This window comes from Rhamphochromis sp. 'chilingali' (assembly GCF_963969265.1).
Source record: "Rhamphochromis sp. 'chilingali' genome assembly, chromosome: 9".
In the NCBI taxonomy this organism is placed as follows: Eukaryota; Metazoa; Chordata; class Actinopteri; order Cichliformes; family Cichlidae; genus Rhamphochromis; species Rhamphochromis sp. 'chilingali'.
The window spans coordinates 4990442-5017810 of record NC_137936.1 but is presented as its reverse complement, the minus strand read 5'-3'; the positions used below and the strand labels follow the sequence as shown (position 1 = coordinate 5017810).

The 27369-nt window shown below is 40.1% G+C and overlaps 1 protein-coding gene across 1 annotated transcript in view; it reads left to right on the top strand.

Moving 5' to 3' along the window:
- epha8 (eph receptor A8) overlaps nt 1-27369 on the top strand; it is a 147670-nt gene that overhangs the window by 91469 nt on the left and 28832 nt on the right. The window contains exons 7-10 of the mRNA XM_080892017.1: nt 18669-18824; nt 19043-19471; nt 21590-21714; nt 25188-25350. Of these exons, the coding sequence (XP_080748143.1) occupies nt 18669-18824; nt 19043-19471; nt 21590-21714; nt 25188-25350 (873 nt within the window). The remainder of the gene's footprint in view (nt 1-18668; nt 18825-19042; nt 19472-21589; nt 21715-25187; nt 25351-27369) is intronic.

Sequence of the window (27369 nt, the reverse complement as noted above, 5' to 3'; positions counted from 1 at the left end):
AGGAAAGAAATGCGGGAGACGGAAGGAGCAAGCAATGAAAGGAAAGTGGGGCGAAGAAAAATGAAAGAAGGGAAGAGAGAACAGGTGAAAAGAGCAGAGAAGTATAGAAAAATATAGGGAAGAAAAGGAGGTAATGAAGGAGATGGAGTAGAAGAAGTGAGGAGAGATGAGAAAAGAAGATCTGAAGAAGGAAAGAACTGAAAAGATGGGTGAGATGAGAGGAAGGAAAGAAGGGGAAAGAGGAGAATCAGTGGAAGAGAATAACTGGCATTATTAAACATCTAATTCTGTTAAGCCATCATGACTCTTTGTGTGTGTGCGTGAGAGAGAGAGAGAGAGATAACAGAATGAATCGTATCTCAGCCAGCCACAGCACAGTTGTGTCACTCAAACTTCCCTCCAATCTTTGTTGCGATTGGCCGAAGCCCTATCTCCACAGCAGGTGCAGAGGGCTGCACGTCAGCACACAAAGCAACTTTGCAGACACACACACACTTGCATACCCATGTTAGCGGCAACACAAAGACGCACACTGGCACGAACAAATCCTCTTATGTGCAGCCCATATGAATGCTTAATTCAGGGCTGAAAATATGCACACAAAAGGCCGGGAAGCTGCTGGCTACATTATTGATTGAGTGTGTGCCACCCTTGGCCTGCAGTAGCCACCCATGTCCCGGTCCAGTGTCTAAGAGCTATTAGTGCTGACAGTAAAGAGACAGGCAACATGATAGCAGATCACTGAGAAGCTGGCAGCCTCCATCTGAAGGGACTGCGGGACTTCTTCAAATGATTTTCTGCCCTGACTTCTTGTTGAGTTAAACTGATGTGCACACGGGGCACTGTCATTTACTTCTCGCTCTTTCACGGCCTCCGCTGGAGGGATGAGAGTTTGTATGGATGTGCGTGCTCCAATGTATGTGTGTGTGTGTGTGTGTGCCGTGAATTGCAATGATGTTGGCATTTCAAGTAGAGGAACCAGCTGCGACATAATTTCACTCCTCCATCAATGTCAGTTGATTGCTTGGATAAATAAAAGTGAGACTATAGAAATACAGAAAGTTTATGTTGTGTAATCTGTCGTTTCTTATTCAAAGTCACAGAGGCTCTAATGCCGTTGCTTCACCACATAATTGGCTCTCGTTCCCGAGCCGAGCCAAACTTTTCGCTTTTTGTCTGCTTTTGCTCAAATGTGTGGAGATTGAAGTTGGGTCAAAGCTTTATTTGATTTCTTTCTTTCTTTTGGTGCAATAAATAGGTGAAAATCTGAGCTTTATTTGTTTTCATCCTTTTATATTCTTCATTTCTTTTCCCACAAAGTTTCTGAAGCTTTGATTTTGTTGTTTGTTTGTTTTTTGTTTGTTTTTTAATGAGCTGCTTTTTCTCTCTTAATGACGATGATTTTTCAAAGAAAAGCCTGCATTTCAGTGCCAACAGTAAGAGAAATAAAGAAATAGCCACGTTAAAAAAACCAAAACAATCATCGTCATCCTCACTCTTATATCAGTTTATAAACTATTTTTCACTTTCTTTTTGAAAACTCAAATATAATATGCCATAAATTATCACGTCATATAGTTTATGATTGTTTCTTTTTAGGCCTTTCCTTAAAACATTATTTTGAAATGCAATGGGAAACTTCGGAAGCAGGTGAGAAATATGGGCGCTGTTAAAAAAAATGATAAACAGAGAGCTGATCACTTTAATTTTTTAGTGCACAAAACTACACAAAGTAAGTCTAAGCCTATGTTGAGCAGTGGATGACATTTTAAATCCATTTTAGTGAATGCACATGTAGTTGAGTTAAAATAAATTACACAGCATGTGCAACACTGCAACTCGCTAATGCTTTTTTAAAGCATGTATTGCGATATATCTACAATCCACTGTGGGGCCAGTTTGCACAGCTGGTAATCAGTGCGGTGTCAGAAAAAGCTTTTTCAGATTCTAATTGTCATCAGTAGTAATTAAGATTATTCATGCTATTTTTAAGTCTTTAATGATTAAGAATGAGCTGTGCTTCCTTCATATTCTATGCTGAAGCCATAGAGAAAAAGCAGTGACAGTTTGACACTGCAGTATACTAACACTGCTCTGATAGACCCCACTGAAGACTGAACTTTTTCAGTGCTGCAATCACTCCCTGGTTAGTTTTAGATACTAAACTCCACTTGCTGAAGTTTAGGAAAAGATTGTGATGCGTGTTCAAATACGCTCCTTCACAACAACAACCCGGTTCACTGAACGATGATGACTTGGGAGTGACAGACCTGTCACCTTAATGCTGTAACCTGGTGTGTTAAGTTCCACCATCAAAGGCCACCATGTGCCTAAATGAGCCACATCAGCGGCTTTGACAAAACGGCATTAATTGATGTCCGGAAACAAGCTCAGCCTGGATATTTCCAGGACGTTGACTGCGCTTGTTAATATAATAAAATAACTATAATGCTGCTATTAATACTAGGGTAATGTTTTATCCAAAAAGCTTAAGAATAATACCCACGGGGAGCCTTTTAATGATGGAGCAATCCTCTGCAGATGCAAGAACATGAAACTCACTTGTCCTTTTGACCTCCACGAGCGAAACACATGGAGCTGTGAAAAACTTCTAATTTAGCAAACATGCTTATAACAACTGCATTTATTAGAGGGTGACGGTGATGTTGAATGGTTCTGACGAGCTCAGCACTTGGTGACCTGCATCCTTCATTCCTGACAGGAATTCTGTTTATCCCGTGAGGATTTTTACGATACTTGTGTTCAAACACTCGCACGTTCATCCTGAAACAGCAGTTTGTTAGTTGTTCAGTACATACTTGCTAATCCAAATCCAGATTCTCGTCTTGTTACATTCTTGATGAATCACAGAGGGGTCGTACCCTGTTTTGAATGTTAAGTGTGTGAACTTTCTTCTTTTTTTCCACCCTTCTGTGACGGATTTGTTTTGACTGGAGCTGCCTGGTAGACCGGCTGTGACCACATTAGCGCAGTGTGACTCCTGCCTCCTCTCAGCTCTCCTCCTCCCGCAAGCTTTGTCCTTTTCAAATATATAAATAATCAAAAACAGTTGATTAATTTCCCCTCTGATGCGTCGCAGCGATCGCTAATGTCGGAAAAAGAGGAAAGTTTAGCCTCCCCGCCCCTCCTCCCTCCCTCCGCTGCATCTCCCCACGCCTTTCCCCTCTCGCTTGCGTTTCCGACACACGCGCTTCACACTGTCTGATCTTCTCAATCTGCTGCTAATATGCCTTTCAGAATGCCTGTTTTTTTCCCCCTTTTTTTTTAAAAGCTACCCTTCTTCTCGACCCCTCCCACCTCTCCTCCTCCCACTCCCTCCATTAGACACAGTTTAATGGTGACAGCCATTCAATCGGATAATTAACATCCGTTTAACGCTCATTAACTGGGATGTATTTGTCTCGTTTGATTTGTAATTACCAGGCCTGTTCCACAGGAAAACACTGTGGTAATGTTCCCTTCGTGATGGCTTCATTGATGGAATTGATTTGAACTCAGCGTGGAGGCCAACGGCGAGCTGAGGGGAGGCAGGAACGTATAGGGACTGAAGACATCGACGCCATACTTGTTATTTGTCTTAGTTTTTCTAAAATCAGTTCTTCTTACAGAAATGTTGACAACAAAAGAGGAATCAGTTGTATCATTTATCATAATGATACAAAAGTGTAGGGGTCATTACTCACAGAAAGCAATGTATCACACATGATGCTTAGTTTTTTAAAAAGCAATCCATCCCTTTACTCATTTGTTGTTTTTAGAAAGGAACATTTGTGACGTTAGTCCAGTTTCCAGTTGATAATAAGAAAATATTTCTTTTTTAATTTACAAAAAGCAAATTGTGTAAAAGAACTAACAAGCTTATTCACTACTGTGTTGATGGTGAAAGACAGCCCACAGAGCTGATGGCAGTGGATTTATTCAAGGAAAACTCCTGTAGATCTCTACTTCTTAACATTGTAAAATCAAGCTTGTTTTCGTCAGGCTCAGGGATCTCCTGCTGCTAGCTCTGTGTTAACATCGTAGAACTGAAGTAGGTGTGACGCCTCAAAAGCTACAGGTTTTCTGTCACATTTTCATGAGAAACAGGAAGTATCAGAGAATATTTTATCTCACTTTTATTCGCTGATGAAACTGATAATTCACTTCATTATAATTTTTTTCTTTGTGCACAGGTTTTTATCTAGTTTTTGTTCTCATCGGGAAAAACAAAGGTTGTTGATGAAGACTATGACGAAAAGGATTGGTCAATGAAATTAGCACTGATGTCTAATTTGACATCAGACATCTAATTTAGTAGCTAAAAGCAAAAAGATTAGCAAACTGTACAGTTAACTGGGTCCTGGCAAACTTTATTGCTCAGTAAAATGCTGGTAACTCATTTGTGCAGTTACAGCCGATAATCTAAACCAATATCATGAAACTAGTTTGCTTTGAGTCCTTTTTTCCCTCTAGCAACAGTTTCTCTCTCAGGTCAGATAATTACTAGACAGATGACTTTAAATGTGTGTTTGGATCATATTGCCAGGGGAAGACAAAGCACTCAGTCAGAGAAACAAATGCTCTTAACTCGGAAGCTGTAAAGCCGGCCATTTTTCTCCAGTGGATGTTTTTCCTTTTATTTTGGGCTGTGGTGTTAAATGGCCAGCAGTATTTCAAAACCAGTCGGCAGGTTTAACAGCATTTGGTCTCATTTGTTCAAGCTCTAATAAATGTTTCCTCACATTTACTGTGACCCTGCTGACTATCTTTTCTCTATCAGATATACTAAAGCACCTGTTAATGCAGGGATTGGTCAAAAATCTGTTGTTTTACTAAAAAACGTGCTGTCTTTTGACCTCAACACAGCTCAGCTGAACCCATTCATAACTTAAATGTCCTTAAATGATCCTTAACCAGCCCCATCCATTTTCTGCTCAGGGTTAGAAGTATATCGAGCTTACCTCACATTGGAAGGTGACGTCCCCGTTTAAAGTGTGCAGTGAGATGTAGTAGTGCAGCTATTCAGCTGTTGGTATCTGGACTATTGATGTAGCAGGAGGGACAGTGCGGATGGTGAGTGTCCCATTTACAAAGCTGATCTTACCAGCACGTTCATCCATCACTCAGACAGCTTCAGCAGCTTGTTAGTGCCTTCATTTGCTCCCTGGGGAAGCAGCTTCGAAGCCTTTGGCAAAGTTTATCACTAGATTTTGGAGACTGCGTCTTTTATTATAAGGTCAGTGCTTTGCAAGGTTTAAGAGATCAGCGCTGGATATGTAAGTGTATAAGGAAACACTTACGGAAGCTGTAACCCTAGGTTTTTTAAAGCTGCCATCTTTGGGTTTCAGTGGGGGTGCTATGGCAGGGATGACACCTGTTTTTGAACAACATGTTTCTTTTGAGATGCGATTTGACCTTTGTAAACTGGAGCCTATAAAATGTGGGGCAACATCTTTAATATGTGGGACAGGAGGATAAGAGATAAAAATGCTGTGCAGTCCCACATAAAATGGAACATCTGGTCACCCTGCATCCACACCAATTAATCTAACAAACAGATTTTACGACGCGAGCAAACTGAAGCACCCACAGGCAAAAGGAGAACAATTCAAACAGCAACAAAAGCAAAACAGACAAAAACGACTGTAGCAATGAGCTTAAAATTAGCGCCTATATTTCACAATGGGCACTGCAAGAAAACTTGACGTTTGTACAGCGCAGCAGTCAGTTAAGCAGGAGAAAAAGGGACCAAACAAAAAGCTCTACTAGAAAACCATTAAGAAATAACAAATGGAGTCAGCATAGCTGAGAATTAATTGAGGGGCATAGTGTGTGACCATCAGCGTACTAATGCATTTCAACTTCAACTGCTTGCTATGCACATCTCAGTGCTGTAAGGATACTTTAATGTGATTCATCAAATTTTGACTGTTTTTTCCTTCCTTTAATCGTTCATTGGACTTTTAACACAACATCACAATGTTTCTATTTTGCTCCTCCTTCAGAATTGATTTATTGATTTTATTTATTGATTTATTAGATATTTTCCCCAGCATTACAAAATTACCTTATTGGAGCAGAGAGGGCTCAGAGCCAGTGCTGCACCAACACTGTGAGCTTTCACCGGCCCGTCCAGGCTGTACTTGAAACCCCCACTCATCCGTGCTCCTCCCTCACAGTCTCCTCACGCATGGGACAGTGATGTGCTTTCTCCAGCTCCCACTTATTTACCCACTTATACAAGGAATAAATCAAGGTCAGCACAAAATGCTGCACATGGCTATTAAGATTCATTGTGATGCAAATTCTGCTGTAGCGTTTGCACTACACTGACAGGTACTGACATGGTGGGCAATACGCAAACAGCCACACATGCATACACTCATGCATACTACCAAAGTACATACTCTGTAAACAGTTGGCCTAAAGGATCTGAGCCACTTCACACCACACCTCTGCCAGCTTCCTGTTCACCAGAAAACTGCATAAAAGCAGATAAAAGCACAGCTGTTTAATTATGACTGGCTTTCCTTATTGATAAGTTTTGACTGCATTTCTAAGAACTCCTTGTTTCACTGGAACAGCTTTCAAAGAAGTGGTTTGGTTAATTGCTCAGTAGTACCTGAGTGCAGAAAATTATACTACTTGTATATTTTTCGACTGTTGAACGATATAAACTTCAGCTTACGCAAGATTTAAAAAGTGGGCGGGGTCTCCTGTTGTCACGCTTTGTACTTTAGAACTCAGTTGTCCTGCAGGGTTGGCTGACTGACCAACAACAACACAAGCAAGAGTGGCCCACACACTGGTTGTACCGCATACTTTCTACATACCTGACAACAAGACTGACAACAGAGCTCCCCGGAAGCAGCTGGGCAGGCCCTGGAGTGGAGCACTCCCTCTACTCCACCTTAACCCTCTCAGGCTCAAATTAAACTTTTTGTTGCTAATGCACAACCAAGTCCTGCAGTGGTACTTCTGAGTAAAAAAAAACTCATAAAATATGTATGTGGGGTAATCAGGTTGTTAGTTTTTAACTGTTGCAAATCGGCAACGCCTGCCTCAAGAGGGTTAAAATTAGGTTTAGACCTCAGAGGGTTAAAATAGTTCTCTTGGCAATGAGGAGACAATAAATGAACAAAAATGAACTTTTTGTTTTTGGTGGGACTGGAAATAGTTTTTTATGTGTGTCTTAAACATTTTATGTACACATACTTTTTTTTTCATGTTGCTTTTCTCCAAAAAATAAGGTTAGGGTTAGGCTTGGGGGTAGGGCTGAGGTGGGGTCAGCTTAGACTTCGTAATGTTTAAAGGTAAAGTATTGGAATAAAGCTGAGATGAGGTGACAAATCACAGAAGTTTAGGGTCAGTTATGAGGCTTGGGTAAGATTTTAATAATAAAACAGCAGCTACAGAGGCGGAAACAGTCTAAAAACACACAAGTTTAATGTACAGGAAAAACAGAGTCACCAGCTTTTATCCTATAATACTAAAAATGTATTGTATTTAAAACTAGACAGTGAGGTGTGATTTATGAGAACAGTGCTTGTTGTGTGTCATGTGGAACAAAAATCGTTGCTTGAACTGATTCTGTCTGAATCTTCTGGCTCCCAGGATGAGCATACATGTTGTTAAACATCAAAACAAGTGTTTGTTATAAAATCAACAAAATTAGCATTTCATGCTGCTGCAAAGCTGCGAACAACGTTTTGTTCACAGCTTTATTTTCAAACTTGTAGCATGTTTAATTCAATATGTTACAAGTTCTTTATCGCTCGAGGGTTTTTTTCTTCTCCTGCTATGAAGATGTCTGCCAATCCCTGACGCGACGAGCAAGTCGTCACACAAACGCAGTATTTGGATTTAGAACTTTCTAGCTAAGCAAACCTAAATATTTCTCCTCTTGACATGTTTGGGGAATCTGCCTTTTAATTAATGTTGTTGACGTTAATTAATGTTCTGGAGGCTAAAATCATCTCTGTGTTGGAGGAACAGAAGCAGACGCAGGTGCAGGCGAGGAGGAGCTGCTGCAGGAATACTGGGCTAATAATTCACATCCACGCTTTATTGAAACACGAAAACAAACACACAAATGTCACTTTGAAGGGAAACAACTTTAAGAACACAGTGCTACGTAAAATGCTCATAATTCATCTTTATTCAGCCTTTATTTGTAGTAAGCAGTACTGCATGATAGTTGTGGCTCTGCCATTCTTCTTCATGAGTAATGTTTGACTCCTGCTTCATTCATTCATGGAAACATCCTATGATGCTGTCGTGTATTCTCTTTACTGACAGATTTTGTGCATAAGTGCATCAACCACCTCCATCCAGGAGTTCCTTATAGACGAACCAGAGTGGATCTTATATAAAACATAACTGGCACCATTTCTGACGACTGCTGAGTGTGGCACGTTCACTAAAGCGCCTGCCTCGTGCTTCTATGACTAAAATAGCACCAGAAGGAGATAAGTATCACATGCAGCTGATCTTTTTAATGAAGATCAACTCCACATTATACTTTTTTGTAAAGGGGTAGCCCTGAAATGTAATATTATAGAAGTATTGGATTTCACACTTAGAGGGATCTTTGATTTTCTTCTCTTAGTCTTTGCAAATCCCCACATTTTTAAACGTTCAGCCTTCACTGTGGGCCTGTGGTACTTTTAACAACTGCAGATTATACCGTTCTTATTCTTTATCACACTGCTGTAATACAGTCATTTCCCCTGTGGGATCAATAAAGTGCCTATCAAACATCTTTCTGGGCTAAGAGCCCAGTAAAACAGGCTTCATATTGAAATTTGAAGCTGGAATCATAATGTGACATAAGTGTTGAAATTTGCACATAAAATCAAGAGCGCTCATTAGTTTGCATTTTCTTTAATATCACATTTGGAGTTTAATCTCCTATATCTTTGGAGAGAAAAGTGCTTACAGCTGCAAAATGCACTGAAACAATGCCTGAAACTCATTGTGAGAGCAAACATCAGCTACTGGTTGCTGTTGATTAGCTAAAGTAGAATTTGGCAATGCACATTCAGAAATTTAAATAGCTGGAAATGAGAGTGAACAAAAGTGACAATCTCTGGCCGTCAATCAAAACTTTGGGACTGCGAAAGAAACACTCCGAAACAGTTTCTGTTTTGTGCTGTGAAGCAATCCATCAGACCTTGTGACGCAGACAAAAAGCCAAGCAGGCCCTGCTATAGGCTGCTGGTTCTGCTCGTCTTTGCTTGGCACTGATGAGATTTTTTACTAGTTGATCATGTTACTCGTGTTTTGATGACGGCATTAGTTTTTGTAATTCCCAGTTATATCTTAATTTTTCCTCCATCCAGAGCATCAAATGAGCAGCACGTCAGATGTGAAATGAAAGGTTATCACAGCTGGTCCTGCTACAAAGCACCTTCTCTCTGCCTTTGCATATTCACCTGTGGGTTGATAGATTCACGCTGCGTGTGGTTACTGTGGCAGCATCAGACATCACCCTAATGTGTATGTTTGTGCGTTTTTTGCATTACCATAACCTTTCTGTGTGTGTGTGCGCGAGTGTGTGTGTGTGCGTGAAACTCCTGGTGAATCTGTCAGAGACTTCAAAGCTCTCGCCGCCTCTCCCATTGATGAACGAGCTGTTCCGATGTTTATCGTGACCTGCTTTTCAACTCAGGGGCTTCACAAAAAAACATCAAGGGATGGAGGGATTAATGCGATAAAAAAGGAGGAAGAGAAAACAGTCTGAGATAAATATTGTAAACACAAATAGTTTCTGGCTCCTGTTAGGGAGTGAAAGAGCAGAACACTATCACCCCCTGTCTGTTTATCTATAGTGATACACGTGAGTGTGTGTGTCTGTGTGTGTGTATACATATCCAAACAGTTCCTCTTTTTTGCAGATAAGTGTGGGTCTGTTTATGTGGTGGGTTGCTATTTCAGTGAAGCTAATGCAATTTTTATTTAGAGGTTTTGATCTAAAGGAAATTTCAGCAGTTTAAAACTACATAATATACTGAAAATTAGATTTTCATAGTAAGATTTTCATATTTTGGGGTCTAAATTATTATCCCTCCATGGATTTTCTACAACTGATAACAGGGCCCAGGTCACAGAGGCAGCAGTCTACGCAGAGATGCCTGGACCCTGCCTCTCCCTGGCCACTTCCTTTATCTTTTCAGGGGGACATTCGACAACAGGGGCGATCGTGGCTCAAGAGTTGGGAGTTCGCCTTGTAATCGGAAGGTTGCCGGTTCGCGCCCCGGCTCAGACAGTCTCGGTGGTTGTGTCCTTGGGCAAGACACTTCACCCGTTGCCTACTGGTGGTGGTCAGATGGCCCGGTGGCGCCAGTGTCCGGCAGCCTCGCCTCTGTCAGTGCGCCCCAGGGTGGCTGTGGCTATACAATGTAGCTGCCATCACCAGTGTGTGAATGGGTGGATGACTGGATATGTAAAGCGCTTTGGGGTCCTTAGGGACTAGTAAAGTGCTATATAAATACAGGCCATTTACCATTCCTTATGCCAGCCAAGAAACATAATATCTCCAGTGTTTCCAGGGTCTGCTCGGAGGTGCCAAAAACACCTCACCTAAGAGACATTCAGGAGAAATCCTAGTTAGATTGCCCATTTACCTCAACGTGCGCTTCTTGATATGATATGGACCCTCTTGAATGACCAAGCTCCTTATCTGATCTCTGAGGCTGAGCCCAGAAACATTTTGAAGAAAGCTCATTCCCACCAGTCTGAGGCGGTTCACAGCTGAAAAAAGGGTCGAGTGCCCTCTGCAGGTTGGGGATGAGCTTCTGCACCAACTGGAAGAATCTTAATTATTGATAAATGGAGAATTTTGTGCTGTTTTTTGAGGGTTTTCTTTTATATCTGAGTGTGTTGATGCCAAGGTAACAAACTAACCTTAACCAGCAGCTTGAGCTCCACTGTCTCTGTAGCAGGTCTCTGTGCTATTGGGCAGCTTTTTCTTCAGGAAACTGTACTTAAATGCAGGATTTTTTTGTCCTGTCTGACAGGCCCTGTTTCTGGCAGTCACAGAGGTCACTACAGACATAGTATTCTGAAAGGGAAAGCACATGAACAGATGTGTTTTTATCCATTTCTAGTGCATTCAGCCCTGCAGCCAAATTGCATGACTGAACACAAGGCTGTGAAACTTGTGTAGCACAAGATTTTGTTTCCACCATCACTTTTAAGACCTCTGAACCAAATATTGATCTGTTCTACCTCCCTAAAATCTCAGGTTTGAGTTTTACCCAACTCTCACTTTTGGCAGTGGGTTAATTTACATGATTCTTCTTCTTTGAAATGTTCCCTCTGGGGGTCATATCTGCCTCCATCTCACCCGATCCCTGGCATTCTTCTCCATCACACCAAACCTCTGCATGTCCTCTTTCACTACATCCAAGAACTCTTTCTCTTTTCCTTTTGCCTAAAAGCTCAATATTAAGCATCCTTTGTCCAGTTCATTCACTTTCCCTCATCTGCACATGTGCAAACTATCTCAGTTCTCTAACTTTGTCTCTAAATGCTCAACTTGTCTCTCTGATATACTTCTTTCCAGCCTTGTTCATCCTGTTCACTCCCAGTGAAAATCGTAGCATGTTAAACTCCACCTGCAGCTCCACCTCCTGTCTTTTTGTTAGTACCATCATCCCATACGTCATAACAGGTCTCACTACCATCTTGTAAACCTTTCACTCTTGCTGCTATCTTTCTATCACAAATCACCCTGCGCTCATCTCTGCACACACCACCCTGCCTGCACTCTCTTCTTTAGCTCTCTTGTGCACTGTCTGTCACTATGGATGGTTGAACCCAAGTTTTAAACTCACCCACCTTCATTATCTCTGTTCCTCACATCTTCACCTTTTCACCTGTCACAGACATGGTTCTTACTTGCTTCTCAATCCTCGTTTCTCCCATGCTTCCCTCCACCTCCCCAGGGTCTCAAAGCTTCAACAACTTTGTCAATCTACACAACTCTCCCATATCTTCATGGTGTGGCTCATCAGTTTTATCCCTCTGTAGTTACTAAAGCTCTGCACATCAGCCTTGTTCTTGTTCTTGTACCAGTACACTTCTCCATTCCTTAGACATCCTAAGATTATGTTAACACATCATGGCATAATCTAACTCAAGAACAGATGAGAAACAAAGTAACTGACATTTATCAGTCTGTAAACGGTTACAAAATAACTAAAAAGTCTTTGGGACTCCAACAAACCATAGTGAGAGACATTATCTATAAATGGAGAAAACTTGGAACAGTGGTAAACCTTGCTGGGAGTGGCTGGCTTTCCAAAACTATTCCTCACTACTCTGCATCGATGAGTCATCCAGAAGGCCACAAAAGACTGACGAGACAAAATCTGAACTTTTTGGAAGGTTTCAGTCCCATTTCACCGGCGTAAAACTGACACATCATTTCATAAAAGGAACATCATACCAACAGTCAAACATGGTGGTGACAGTGTGGGCCTGGAAAACTTACCATAACTAATGGAACCATGAATACCAGAATTTCTACCAAAAATCATAAAGGGGAATTTCCAGCTGTGAAGCTCGGGTCAAGTGCACTTTTTCAGCAGGACAATGATCCAAAACACTCAAAGAAGTCCACCATTTTGGAGTGACTTAATCAGACTTAAAGTCCAGACTTAAATCTGATCGTTCATATCATTGACACCTAATGCAGAAGAATTTAATATGCGATTATAAATGATCAACCATCTTCATGAGTTGATGGAGACCAAAACTGAGTTTAAAGAACACTTTAATTCTTTAAATTCTCCAAAACACAGCTTCATATAAATACTGACATTGTTCTTAAAGTGTGACATATTTCCCGTAAACAACTTTATGATGCAATAGTGTATGAATTATGTATTTAAAGATTGTTTTGCTGCCCCCAAGTGGCAAAATAAAATATATTCGTCTCACTTGGGACAATACTGCTTACATACTGACTCGCTCACTGCTGACAACCAAGGATAAATACCCAGAATGAGCTTTGTGGTGGAATCCATGGACTTCGAAGTAAAGTCCCCCGAACCGTCTTAGCTGAAGTATGTGCTGCAAACACTGCAGATCCCTCTCGGTTTTGCAGGCATGTCAGCCTGATGTCTGTAAATAAAAGCCAGTCATTTTTGTCTCAGCACAGGATTTGTTCGTAAACAGCAGAATAAATGTGAGCTGGTAAAGCAAGCTGTTTCTGCCTCCTTACCAGCTGACCGACCTCAGCTCCCCATTCTGGTTTGTGTTCCCAAATGTGTCAGCCCCCTAAAACTGTTTTCTTATGGCTTTCTTTATGTCCTTGCGGCATCTTAAAGATATTTAAGATTTTCAACATGTGACAATATTACTGAAGATTATTATATATTTAGTTAGGCAATTTAAGATAACTCTGAATAGCATTAAAACAATATGTATGAAAAATTATGCTTTCTGATTTTGACAGTAACACCACAAGTAATATGTGGTGTTTAAATGTAGCGTTTGAAAAGCTAACAAATGTAATCATAGGTTGCTGCCAGCCTTGCATTTCTGTTATTTACTCTTTGGAGTCTCTGGAGAAAACAAAATGTGTGCACGTCAGAGAATTTTCAGCTGAACTTTTCTTTTTTTCCAGCTTTTAATGTATGCGTTTCTCATAGAAGTCTTCTGTTGCTCTTTTATAACATTGATTGTCCAGGTCTTTTGATGTGATCAGCCCTGACAGGTTTTATATGACAAACACACATCTAGAAGCACAGCAGCCCCTCACTCGATCTCTTTCTCACTCTTAATGGACGCCTATATCTTTGTCTGAAAGGACAGGCAGACAGGAGCAAGTCATGGTATATTAAATGGTGAATTATAAATAATAGAGATTGAATTACAGACAAGACTAACAAAACACTGTGCGTGCACCATTGTCTAAAACCCTAGTCATCAAGCCTGATGAAAGGTAATTAATTAAAATCCTTGTTGTGTATTGCAACCAATATCAGCTCCAGCTGTTTGTGATGTCATATTTTGCTAGCTTTGTTATTAGACTTGTTAGTCAGTCCCTTATACAGTACTGTAAGTTACCCACAGATGATGAACACGGCGTCAATCTGCCATTTTGCTTAGAGTCTTAGAGAGCTGTTAAGTCAACTTTATGGTTATTTTGGAAGATAAACCTTCTGTTTGTGGTGCTATTAAATTACAGGGTATTATACAGAGGGGTGCTTCTTATGTATACACCACTCAGTGATAATAAAAACACCTGAACAAACAACTAGCTCTACAGTCCCAAAGCATCCAAAAATTTAAATTAGTAATTGTTAGATGCCAAAACTTCCGAAAGCCAGAATATATTGTTACTGGCTGTATTACTATTATGGAAATGTTTCTTATAAATTAAGTGCCTTTAGAATAGTCCTGTTTTACATTGAAATTTGTAGAGTTAAAAGACTGTAAATGACCAGTTTGGAACAGAAAAGTACAAAAACCCAACAGATGGCAAAAGAGATGTTTGATCACACAAAGTCAGGAGAGGATAAAAACTACAAATTTAAAATGCTTTTTTCCCCCAGAGTCTTAGAAAATGTAGGTTGACGATCTCTAAACAGCTTCTCTGTGTAGAGTTTATTAATTTAAAATCAGCGGTTCGAACTTTTGCTTCATGGAAAATATCAGTCATGATATCGTTTGAATTGTATCATTTACAAAGGTCGAGGAAGCTACCACACCAGTAATGTAGCTTTTTATACAGAGTGCAATGAAATATTCTCAAAAAATTAATTAATAAATAAAGTAAAAAAAACAAAAACTGACGTACAATATTTTTTGCTGATTTCTGTAAATATTATGTGAATGTAAAATGCTGCAGACATAATTTGGAACCAGTCTGATTTTCTGTAGCCGGAAACCAGTGGAATGCCCACCGTGCATCTGGAACAAGTTGCGAGTGTGAAGTATGGTGAATTTGCTCACAGATGAGGGTAGAGTAGATTGTCTGATTGGTGCAGCATCTGCTTTACTGCATTACAGTCTGTTGTGGTGAGGAAGCTGCTGAGTGTGAATGTAAAACTGTCCAATTACCAGTCGATCTACTTTCCTTCCCTTATCTATGGTTATAATCAGTGGGCAGTGAAGAAATGAAAGAAATTAACCTCTTCTGAAGGGTGTCAGGGCTCTATTGTAGAGATGGGGTAAGTAGAGCTGTTACTCCTCCACACTGGATAAGAGCTATATGATGTGGCTCAGGTATCTGACTGCTGCATCCTAGATGCGTTTCCGCAGGTCCTTCCTCCCTGCAGCTGTCAGACTGTACAATCAAAACGGCTCCCAACAAACACAGATGTTTACATCAGCGCTGAAATTTGCACTAATCAACCGAACAACTACTACTGTTATAACTTGCACATTACTTTCTCAGTTTATATATACTAACTAACTAACTTTTTAATGCACATGTACAATACACAATCTGTATTTTAAACATCTTTCAGTATCCTGCTCCGTTTGCACACTACAACCTGGGTTTGCTAATTATCTGTACTTTAATTTTAATAACTGTACAGTACTGTTTTGGTAACTATTGTCCATGATATGTAAAAATATTGTGTGTTTCTGTTCTGTGTCCTGTGTCCTGTTCTGTTTGTATATGTGTTTTTTCCCCTGTGGGACAATTAAAGGATTATTCTATTCTAGTCTAGTCTATTCTGTTCTATCTGGCAAGTATCTGATTTCTGTGTGCCTCTTAGGGGAGGTGTTTTAGGCCGGGACGAGGCTCTTGGGCCTAGGACATGCTTCTAAGCTGGCTTGAGAATGTCTTGGTGAACCCACTAATATGGATGCCTTTATCATTGAAACACTGCTGACACCTCCTAGGACAGACACTGTTGCTGCTTTCAGTTTCTTAGAATGTTTTGTTACTATACTTGACAGGTTTTAAATGGATTATTTCCTCAAATAATTGATTATAATTTACGGAGCCCCGCAGGGGACATGGGAGAAAAAAAATTAAGACGGACTTTTGAGAAATCTCGCAAAACTTTTGCGAGATCCCGAGTTAGTTTTGCGAAATCTCGCAAAACTAACTCGGGATCTCGCAAAAGTCCGTCTTAATTTTTTTCTCCCATGTCCCCTGCGGTTCTCCGTAATAATTGATAGCCAGTTTTGCATATATTAATCTTTAAGCTTTCGCTGCACTTCAAAATAGAACTTTGGTGCCAGATTTTGAAGCTACGATATAAAGTCCCCTTTTTGACAGAATGTTTACCAGCCTCGCTGATATGATTTTCATGTTGTGAATTTTTCTGCCTGTCACAGTAGGTCATCATGGCAAAATGTACTTCTGCAGGTTTTAAGCTTTTTGGCACAAGTTGAATGGATGTGTCTGTCTGGGCAGATTTAGTCAGTGACCTAATGTAATAACAGTCCAATATGGAGTGAAATCTAGTATGTGTGTACTTGGAGTGTACAGACATCCAAGTAAAGGTTCAATGAAGGATATGATCCAACCAAATGGAAAGCTTTCAAGGCTGAAAAATAAGCATTAAAAACACAGTGGAAGTTAATGTGTTGGTTTCCTTTCTTTAACTTATGAGACATATTTGGTTTTCTGCTTGATTCCCATTAACTGAAGTAACTATTTAATTATTTTGGGGGTGTTTTGTCAGTTGTCCCTTGTGTGTTAGACTAGTCTGATGAGCTAATATTTAAATCCACTTTGTCTTGTCTGTTAAGTCAGTTTTTTTTAATGCAATTAATTTGGTGGTATTTTGTTAAGTTGCTTTTATTACTTTTTTTGTTTTTTTTTTATTTGTTTACTTATATATAATATATTTTTGCTTTTTTTTTTGTTAAATAAAACTCACTGTCTCCATAATTACTCCTGTGTCCTCATGTCCAGGCAGCTCATTCACTCACAAGATTAATTAGCAAGTATGTGTTGCAGCCATGAATTCAGCTCACTAACCTTGCTTCCTAGCTGTAGCTTATAATTTAGCACTGTTTTTGTATCTAATTGTAGCACCCTTAGCTTACAATATAAAGTGAGGCTTTATACTGCTCTTGTTATATAAGTAAACCCAAATAAAACTGGTCACATTTCAGTGTAAATATGGCCACTTCTGGCTCTGAAATATAAACCTGGCAGTGTCCCGAACACTTGTTGCTGAGGCTCCATGGCCTCTTCCTCCTTTACCCCCTGAAAGTCATTTACATGTTACCTGTGTAAGTATCTCCCAAAATCTCTAGTTCATATCTTGTATATAAATACTGTATATTTTCCAAAGTGGGTGTAGTGTAAGACATAGTTGGTGTTGCAATTGCTAATTGGTCTCTGGTGTTTGACTTCCTTTTGGGTAAAAGATCAGATGTTTTCTTTCCGTTCTTTGTTAAGCCTAAAGCATCTAATGAAGAGGTCTACTGACACATGGAGGGAACATCATGATTGTTTGGTTTGGTTTACTTTTGGAGCCAAGAAGTCCTCCACATTGTTTGTATTTTGTCCCCATTTCCATTTCATATTCATATGTCAGTCAAAGCTTACCTGTGCATACCTACTGAGTAGTGGACGGATGACTTCCCACTGCCACCAGGTTCAGACAGATAAAAGCTGTAATTTCAGCTGTGGGGAAGCCAGTGGGATTACATTATTGTGGTAGCAACTTCCCATTCACTGAAGATGGGTAGATTTTAGATAAGGACGGATTCTTATATTGTCTGTTTTAAATAACTAAAAGCTGCTTTATGAGGGATTCTCAAAATATAATATCATAAAAATAACTGCATCAAATGCCTGACCCTACATTGAATGGATTTGCTGAACATTTGCATGGGGAGTGGTTTTAATCGTTTACAAACATATCTAAAAATGTCTTCAATAATCAGGAATACATGTCAACTGTATATTTTCTTATAAATTTGCTCTTCTTGATTTTCCATTTTATGTTTCTTTCAGTGTCTTTGATGTCTAAAGCCCTAAAATGGTCTTCTATTTGCTTTAGAAGGAAAGGTTAGGCAAAGAGTGCATCTGTAAACTAAAACACAGCATTTTGGGGAATCGCAAATTACCATGTGCGAAGAAGCGCAAACAGGGTGCATCGTTTTCATATATGATGCTTTGCTGCGTGTACGCGAGGTTTACCCCTGCCCCATTTACCAAAGCAGAAGCCTATTAACTGCCTGGAAAGAGAATATATTTATCAGAGCCCCTCTATTATTAATCAGTGCAGAGTTAAAAGTGAATATGTATCAGAGCAGCTGAATAAGGTTGAAACACGGTCTGGATTCAGATGGGCTCACTGGGAGTATCAACAGTGCAGCGCCTTTTCAGCCCAAATCTGAACAGAAAGAAGTATGACTTTCATCTCCCCTGCTCTGCAGTCTCTGCGGTTACAAGGCCTGTAATTATACATAGATTAAGGGGGAGTTGGGATGGGTCTATGTCCTAAAATGAATGCTTTAGAGGAGATGACACAGTTTTGAAAAAGTTGAAGCTTCACGTTGATATGCACAGCTTGCTATAAGAGTGTGATTCATGCCTCTCTGAATGCACTCTCTCTGAATTTTATCACGGTCTGAGTGATTATGGCAATGCAGCTTCCCTGCAAGGTCTCTATTTACTCTATTTATTCTCCCTGCCCCTCTCTCACTCTTTCTCTGTCTCTATCTCCCCGTTTCTGCAGCCTGTGAGGTGGGTTTCTATAAGCCGGTGGCAGGCGATGGTCTGTGTGGTAAATGTCCTCAACACAGCCACTCAGAGACCAGAGCCGCCCTCTCCTGCCCCTGTGACACCAACTACTATCGGGCAGCAGATGACACACCGGCAGCTCCATGCTCCCGTAAGTACAAAAACACCGTGTACCAGAAAGCCCAGTCCCACAGGCAAGGTGTGGGATTGCCTTGAAAAAGTGAAAAGACATGCACATAAACACACTCAAACAGCACACGATAACCATGACATGATGTGCTGAACTTATCTTTGCCTGAGAAATCGAATTTACTTTTTTTTCAGACATGATCAAACCTCCGAATGAACTCAAATCTCTCTTTTCTCCAGGCCCTCCATCTGCTCCAGTAAGCGTCATCTCCTCAGTCAATGGGACCTCCGTGAATTTAGAGTGGGACCGTCCTCTGGATACAGGGGGTCGCAGCGACTTGCAGTACAGCGTGTTGTGTATGAAGTGCTCAGGAGAAGGAGGGCCCTGTGAGGACTGTTCATCCTCCCCTGGAGGCATCACTGGTGGAGGGAAGGCAGGTGGAGGGGCAAGTGTTGGGGCAGGGGGAGGAGGGATGGTGGAGCGTTCGGGCACGGCTGCGGTCCGATTCGTTCCTCGCCAGACCGGGCTGAAGGAGTCTTGGGTGACAGTGCTCAACCTGGTGGCCCACACCAACTACTCCTTCCGCATCCTGGCCATGAATGCAGTGTCACACCTAACCAATGAGCCAACACCTTACGCCGTGGTCAACATCACAACGAACCAGGCAGGTAGGGTTCAGAACAATGACGTACTGGAAATCATTACGAGGAGTTTAGTAGGCAGCACAGTTAATCACAACCTTATGTATATCCAGTGTATTTGGCTTGTACTTTTCCTCAAAATAAATTTTTCTGTCTGAAGTGCGATGAGAGGAAATGATCTTGGTGAAGAGTCAGCATTAGGTTAGGTGTGTATTTGTGACTTCATTACTTCCTGGTCCCCACATATATAATAGACGTTTTTCTCCAGAGGAGCTGGAGAACAAGCCACACCCTCCACACAAGGATCTGTAAAGTGTAGAAATTCAAAAACAGAAGATAGTAATACAAAGAACTCACAAGAAACACAAAAAAGAAACAAAGAAAAAATTAGGAAATATAAAACTGAAAAAAATACAAGGAATGTAAACTAATATGGAGTACAAGGATGTAAATTCCAATTTGAAGCCTGTAGCTCAGTGATCGCCATGCTAATGGCTACTTTCTCAGAGACTTTAAAGTAGAAACAATTGAGTTGTATGACAGAGATTTTGAAATAAAAGAGAAAGTGTCTTAACAGAAACTGAAAAAGTAATGACAGCAGAAAACGAACTGTGAGTTCAAGAGAATTCGCAAGTAGAAATGTTTGTAAGTCTTTTGGTAAAGATTTAAAGAGTTTATAAATCTCTCACAAATACATTAAGGAGACTTTCTTTATTTTCTGTCATTTATATTCTGTTACAGTGGTGTAGTTTCTAATTAAAATAAAGCCAGTGAATATTAAAGAGATCCCTGTGAGGCAAAAGCACAGGCGTCAGACAATTATGTCTACTCTTGGATCTATGACATCACGGATGTGGTCATCTCAGGCCCAAGGCTTTAGTAGACACAGAATCTCCACCCTCCTTACAAATCTCATGCTCTGAGCCATTCAGAAATAAGTTGGCTTAAAGGGAGTGTGGTGTTAAGTAATAAAATAAATAATCATAAATACAAAATCTGTACGTATAGCACATAAAGTAAATGGATGACAACGGCGTTACAGATCTATAAAGGTGCACTGAAGCAGGATTGTGACTGGTTTATATTGGTAGCATAAGATATGATTGCATCAGTGGTGCATGTTCATACATGCAAGTGCACACATCTAACCTGAAATAAGTCAGTGTGAAAACTATATAATAATCCGAAGCCAAAAGAAGAGAAATGTCATGAAAATTAAATGAAATAAAATGTTTAAATCTCAAGTTTAAAAGTCACCTGTGAGTTATTGGCGACTCACTTGCAGTCACATCATTCGGAGCCTTGGCTCTGTATCAGACATACTTTTCTCACTTTGTAGTTCTTTTACTGTCAAATGTGCAGAAGTGCCAAAATAACAATATTTAAAAGGAATGTGCTGTCTCAGTGACATTTTGTGCTGATAATGAAAAACAGGTTGTGCAATGTGCACTTTGTTTCTGTAAGGACTAGTTGGAATAGTTGCTACTGTCAGCAAACAGAACTCATGGCTAACTTTCTTCTATGCTCCACGCTGACGTCATGAACAGAACTCGGCCCATTTCTGTTGTGATGAATGTGACAGCAATGACTTGTAATCAGTCTCTGGTTGACTAGTTGGAAGTAACTGTTAGTGTCACTCACTGACTAATGCATGTCTCCAAAAGGACGTCTGGTACAAATGACAGGAGGTGAAAAGCAGTGTTTGTTCTTTTTAATACATCTGTAATACAACTTTGAATTAATTTTAAGACCAAATGTGAGTACAGCACACAAGTAAAAAGCCAAGTTAATACACTGATAACAATACAATATTTTTGTGCAACAGAATTACATTTAATCTAGGTTTAAAGTAAGACTTCATCAAGAAATCTTTTAATCTTTGTTAATTACACCTTGCCTTGGGCAACAATTAGAACCTCGATCTTATTAGCAGTTAAAATTCTAGAAACTCTAGAAATAAAGTTGGACGCCATCAGCGAGTGAGTTGCAGCTTAAAGCTAACAGCAGGTGAAAAAACAAACAAAACAAAAAGCCTGTCAGAGTAGGCCTTTACTTACTTTATAGTAACCTCATCTCCTTACGCTCTGTAACCATGGAAAAACATCTAGAGTTGACAAAACCTTGTCTTCCCTGTTTCTTGTGCAGCCCCCTCTGAAGTGTTAGCGATCCGGCAGGAGAACACCAGTCAGAACAGCGTGACTCTGCTGTGGCACGAACCCGATCAGCCCAACGGAGTTATCCTCGAGTACGACATCAAATATTATGAGAAGGTACGCCAGTTGCTACATCTGTACCACTCAAGCCTTAAAAACAGTTCTGTAGTCACTTGTTTGAGGCCGATGCCAACCTATTGTGCTTATTTTCCAAAAAGAACTTACGTGAAACTCTTCAGGCATCTCATGAGAGGAAAAACTGTACCTGTAAACGCATTGTCTTCAAAGGGCCTCGACTAAGCTGAGGCACAATATTGTGAAAACAGAGGAGTGACGGTTGGACAGACGCAGGATAACTTAATACAAGAAAAAGACCCTGCTGGCAGCTGAGCTACTTGAAAGGAAATGGGGTTTTGAGAGAATGAGAGCCAGAAAGCGAATGAGACGGTGTAGTTTTTCAACTTAGCGAAAGGGACAGTGACAGCGAGCGGCTTGGCGGGCGTGACCTGTCGATAAGCTAATTGCCACAAGTGTTTGCCTGAATGTGCATGTATGTGCATTTGGGTGAGTATGTGTGGTTTTCTGTGTGTGTGTGTGTGTGTGTGTGTGTGTGTGTGTGTGTGTGTGTGTGTGTGTGTGTGTGTGTGTGTGTGTGTGTGTGTGTGTGCATTTAGGTGAGTATGTGTGGTTTTCTGTGTGTGTGTGTGTGTGTGTGTGTGTGTGTGTGTGTGTGTGTGGTTTGATAGAAATCAGCTAATTGCAGAGGGAGCAGCCTGAGAGCCGGCGGTCTCATAGCCAAACAAGCAGGATGGTGTGGGGAGTTCTGAAGGATTAGCTCGTCTCTTGCGCTGCTGTCTTAATCTGGCCTCGCTCAGGGGTGAGACGCCTGTGGGGGATTTTCAAGTGGACAAGTCAGCAATGTGCTTTCGTAAGGTTTTTTAGTACTGTACTGAACAACAGTGAGTCACGGCGAGGATGGTGGCTGCTGCAGCTGACGATGATGAAAACAAGAGAGAGCCAACACTTTATAATTTGGCTGTTATCCTTCCCCGGGACACCCAAATGATTCAGCTGCTCTACTGTCTCCATGCACCTTGTAACTCTTTATATTGTTTTGTTGAGTGTTTTTCCACCACACATTTAAAATATGTCTAAATTATTGATAATGATATGATAATGATGAACATGATCAAGACTTCAAAATAGGAATATGATAAACTGCACATCCCCTTTTTGATGAATATGTACATGAAAACAGCTGAATTTTGTAACACAGATAGGTATGCATAATAATATTGACAATTCACTTTTAACTAAAAGATGCATCACAAATGAATCTAATATCAAAAAAGAAACAAGAAAATAGGACAAACACGATTCAGGGTTCATTTTTCTGACTGACAGAAGCAGATGAAAAGATTTTCTGAGGCATTTACATGGCAATAAAGTCTAACTGACAGAGCAGGTTATATTCATTTCCTGTGTTCAGCATTGGCTCTAATGAGTCTACTAGTTAAAGAAGACTGTAAGAAATAAAGTGAGTGTTGTGATAGCTGTGGTAGATTCAGTGTGATCTTCCATTTTTTTCAGTCGTCTTTAAAGGCACTTACAGGATAAATCTGGGCTGCAGTTTCCTTATTGTCACCGAATCCTATAATTCTGCCTCATTATTCATTACATCTTTTCTACGGTGTCTGCAAACCTCAGATCCAGGTCCTCTGCTTCATACTGAAGAGATTCATCATAAGAAATGGGCCTCAATAATAAAGTGTCATTTCCAAAAAAAGCTCAGTTACTTTTTTAAAACAATGGTGGCACTGTAGCTTTGATTAAATATTACTCAAACAGGTGGAAATGCTGCATCTTGTTGAGGTCTATTGTCAGCCATGGATCAATACACATTTGGCGCTCTGGTGGGTTTTCATGGAAGAATAATAGCGCATTTGGAAAGGAGTCCAAATAAACTATAGTGTTCATGCATTCATGTGATAAATGTAGTTTAAATTGTTGGTTTGAAGAATATCATCTGCCTGTTGTTTAAGTTTGTTTTTGTTAAAAATGGAATACACAGTAAAAAGTTTTTAATTGCCTACAAAACACAGATGAGGATGCAATATAAAAAGAAAGAGAATGAGAAAAAGTCGGGTTGCTAAGCAGCTTGCAGATGTGTAGCAGCTGTGGGCAGATAAAGCATCTTAAATAATGTGTGCTGTATGAGATTTACTAATTGTATGTGTACAGAAAGGTAAGTTTACATGTATGGCACTATTCACACTGAGCTAAGTGTTTTATAGAGGCATAGAAAGAATAAATAGCATTTCTGTTGGAGAGCTACTGGGATTACAACTGATTTTGGTTATTTATCTATCAGAGATGATGATGAACACTGATGATGGATCAGCCCACTAATTTGGCTGAATCAGTAGTTAGCATTTCCTTCAATTTTTTGTGTCCATTATTCTTGGCTTGTTTGCATCCAGTGTGTGCATGAAGTGTGTAAGCAGAACAGCCTGCAAGACTGTACGTTGGACTGTGTGTTTTTATATTGGGACATATATATTTGTCTTTACTGTGTGGTTTTATTTATTATTTGTAGAAAGGGTGTATATAAAATGTAAATAAGAACAGAATCCACTGACTTGCAACTCTCATGGCATATCATGAAATGAAAACTATGACTAAGAAGACCCGGGACCCAGGACTGTTGTCTAGATCAGACAAGAATGGGACAGCATCCTCTCCCAAAAATCCAGTACAGACTGTTATTAAAAGAAGCGACACTGGTAAACATCCCAGCCTAATTGCGTTGCCTTCATCTAATTTAAATGAGCTTAAAATTGCAATTTTTCTAATTTAGAATTTGGGACGTTTCTGTGTTCTATTATAAACAAAATACGGGTTTATGTAAATCATTACATTGTGCTTTTGTTTACATTTTAGACAGTCTCTCAGCTTTTGGGGGTTATGTCATTATTCTTTAAAAAAACACATTTTGAATGAAATGTGGGATTTTGTATCACTGCTTTAGAATTCACTTGTTCATTAATAAGAAATAAAGGCACTCATGTAATTGTGTGTTAAAGTAAATATTTTAGTTTTATGTCAACCCAGAGTGTTATATATTGCAATTTTTGTATCTCATTGTTATGTTTTTTGCAGGTGGTCCTGGATGCAGTAATATATATATAAATATCGAGGACCTGGGTTTGTCAAGAAAGAGACTTTGATTTGCAGCTTTGTGTTTTCCACTTGATTTTTTCCCCCCAGTCTGCTAATATTAAAATTTTTATTCACTTTTCATTGTGGTATTCAGTCACAGGCTTAGTCACAAAAACAGTCTAGCTTAGTGTAGACCCTAAAGGTTTCTTGCTTAGATTTGGTCTTGCTGTTGTTACAGTTTAATGCATCGCGCACTGATGCCAAATAACAACTTGAATGTAAAACGTGCTTAGCAAAGCATTTGTTTAGGAACATTACTCCACACCTCGAGAATAACAGCCGACTGATTTAATTCATTTCTGAAACACATTTTTGGAAGTCACACCAATCTTCACAACCCTAATCTTTAGATGTATTTGTCATTCTTGCAGGATAATGAAGAGCACAGTTACTCCACTCTGAAGTCCAAAAACACCAGCGCCCGAGTGTCAGGGCTGAAGCCAGGTACCAAGTATATCTTCCAGGTCCGAGCCAGAACCTCAGCAGGCTGCGGACGCTTCAGCCAGAACATAGAGATCCAGACTGGGAAAGCAGGTGTGTGTATGTGCGTGTACACTGGTCTGCGAGGAGAAAAGAAAAGAGAAAACGCTGTATCGCTAAATTGTTTGGTAAAATCTCCTGCTCTCCATGAGTCACTAGAAACCTTTGATACACTGGGAAAAAAAAGTCCAGTAACAACAGTTAAAAGACTATCACCTCAAAGTCAAGCCAAACAGCACAGCATGGTCCTAGGCTGGAAAGGTTTGGGTGATAACTGCCCCAGTCCACCCCTCTGTTCCATTGATCTGTGCTTTGTTAGAGGGTCACCCCTGTCAGCAAAGCTGCAGCCTACACAGGCTTCAAACAGCTAAACACAGTGCTGCTGTGGGGTAGAAGTTTCATGTCTTTCACCTGAAGTAAGAACAACACAGACTGTTACAGAAAACTTCTATTCGAATATTTTTCTTTCCTAATAAGGGATTTGGCAGATAATGTCCTGAGCAGGCGCTAGGTCTGCAAAGCTCAACCACCTGCCTAGTTGGAGTCCCAGTGCTGTTTCACTGACTAATAGCCTCCTTTCGGAGGCTGTTCACCGGACCAAACTCTCGCTGACTGAACAAGAGGGCTGTACACATTCCATGAGCCTTCATGCTGAGTAATCAATAAGTCCCAAGTTTTGTGTGTTTTGCCAACTGCAACTATGCAAATTCTAAGAACTGAGTTGTGCGCAAGCCTGTGACGCTTAACATGAAGATTAGATGGCTTAGTCAGTGCACCACTTTAGTCCATGCTGGGTGGATTCTAATGAACAATGGGCATGTGTACGGTTCCCAGAGGACAAAGATAGAATAACTTTTATTTTGCTGATACCCAACTTTCATTTCCAAAGGTCTTTAGCTGTTTTTGCACATGAACTGCAGCCCTGGGCTTTCCTTTTGCGTGCTTGCATAGGCAACAGTCGAGTTCATGTGTGACAACTGTTTTTGACAGTTATAAAATGGACTGGTTAAATTTGGTCACTTAAAATAAAATATTAAGGCTTTGATGATCCGTATTTAGTTCCAACATCAGGTCAAATTTTTAACTTGTCTAGTAAATTATCCTTTGGCAGAATTCTGTATTGTTCTCTATATATTGTGAAGGTTTGCAGTGGGACCAGTTTGAGGACCATTTGGCACCATCCTGTCTTTTCAGGATTCAGCTTTTTTTAACATCCAGTTCATGTCAGTGTTTGGTAGTGGAGGTTATTTTGCCCTAATCAGTTGACAGTGGCTGGGTAGTCATACAGGCTGTGACATTGGCTCAGACTGTTAAATCTAACATCTATGTGTCAAATCTATATGTGTTTTTTAAGGTTTGCTATTTCTGTTAACCGACTTTCAACAGCCCAGTCCATCCATTTCATCCACATGTCTTGCCATTTCGTTTGCAACCAATTCTGACTCCGGCGCAGGATGATGACATCTCTATTCTTAATCCTGACAAGTACAAGACGCTGATTTCATCAGCTGTTTCTGAAACAGAGAAAGCAACTACCAATAGCCACGCAAAAATGTGGGTGAACGTTAGGTCAGCTGTCAAAATCACATAATTACAGAAAATTGCCAATAATTTTCTCACACAAAGCTGTAATTAATTCTACCATCATCAACATTTTCAAGCAGACCTTTTGGAGAAAAGGCGAAATTAGTTTCAAACTCATACTGGAAACCTTCTACTGTCACTTTCAATTTACATGATATATACAGTGGGGCAAAAAAGTATTTAGTCAGCCACCGATTGTGCAAGTTCCCCCACCTAAAATGATGACAGAGGTCAGTAATTTGCACCAGAGGTACACTTCAACTGTGAGAGACAGAATGTGAAAAAAAAATCCATGAATCCACATGGTAGGATTTGTAAAGAATTTATTCGTAAATCAGGGTGGAAAATAAGTATTTGGTCAATAACAAAAATACAACTCAGTACTTTGTAACATAACCTATGTTGGCAATAACAGAGGTCAAAGTTTACTATAGGTCTTTACCAGGTTTGCACACACAGTAGCTGGTATTTTGGCCCATTCCTCCATGC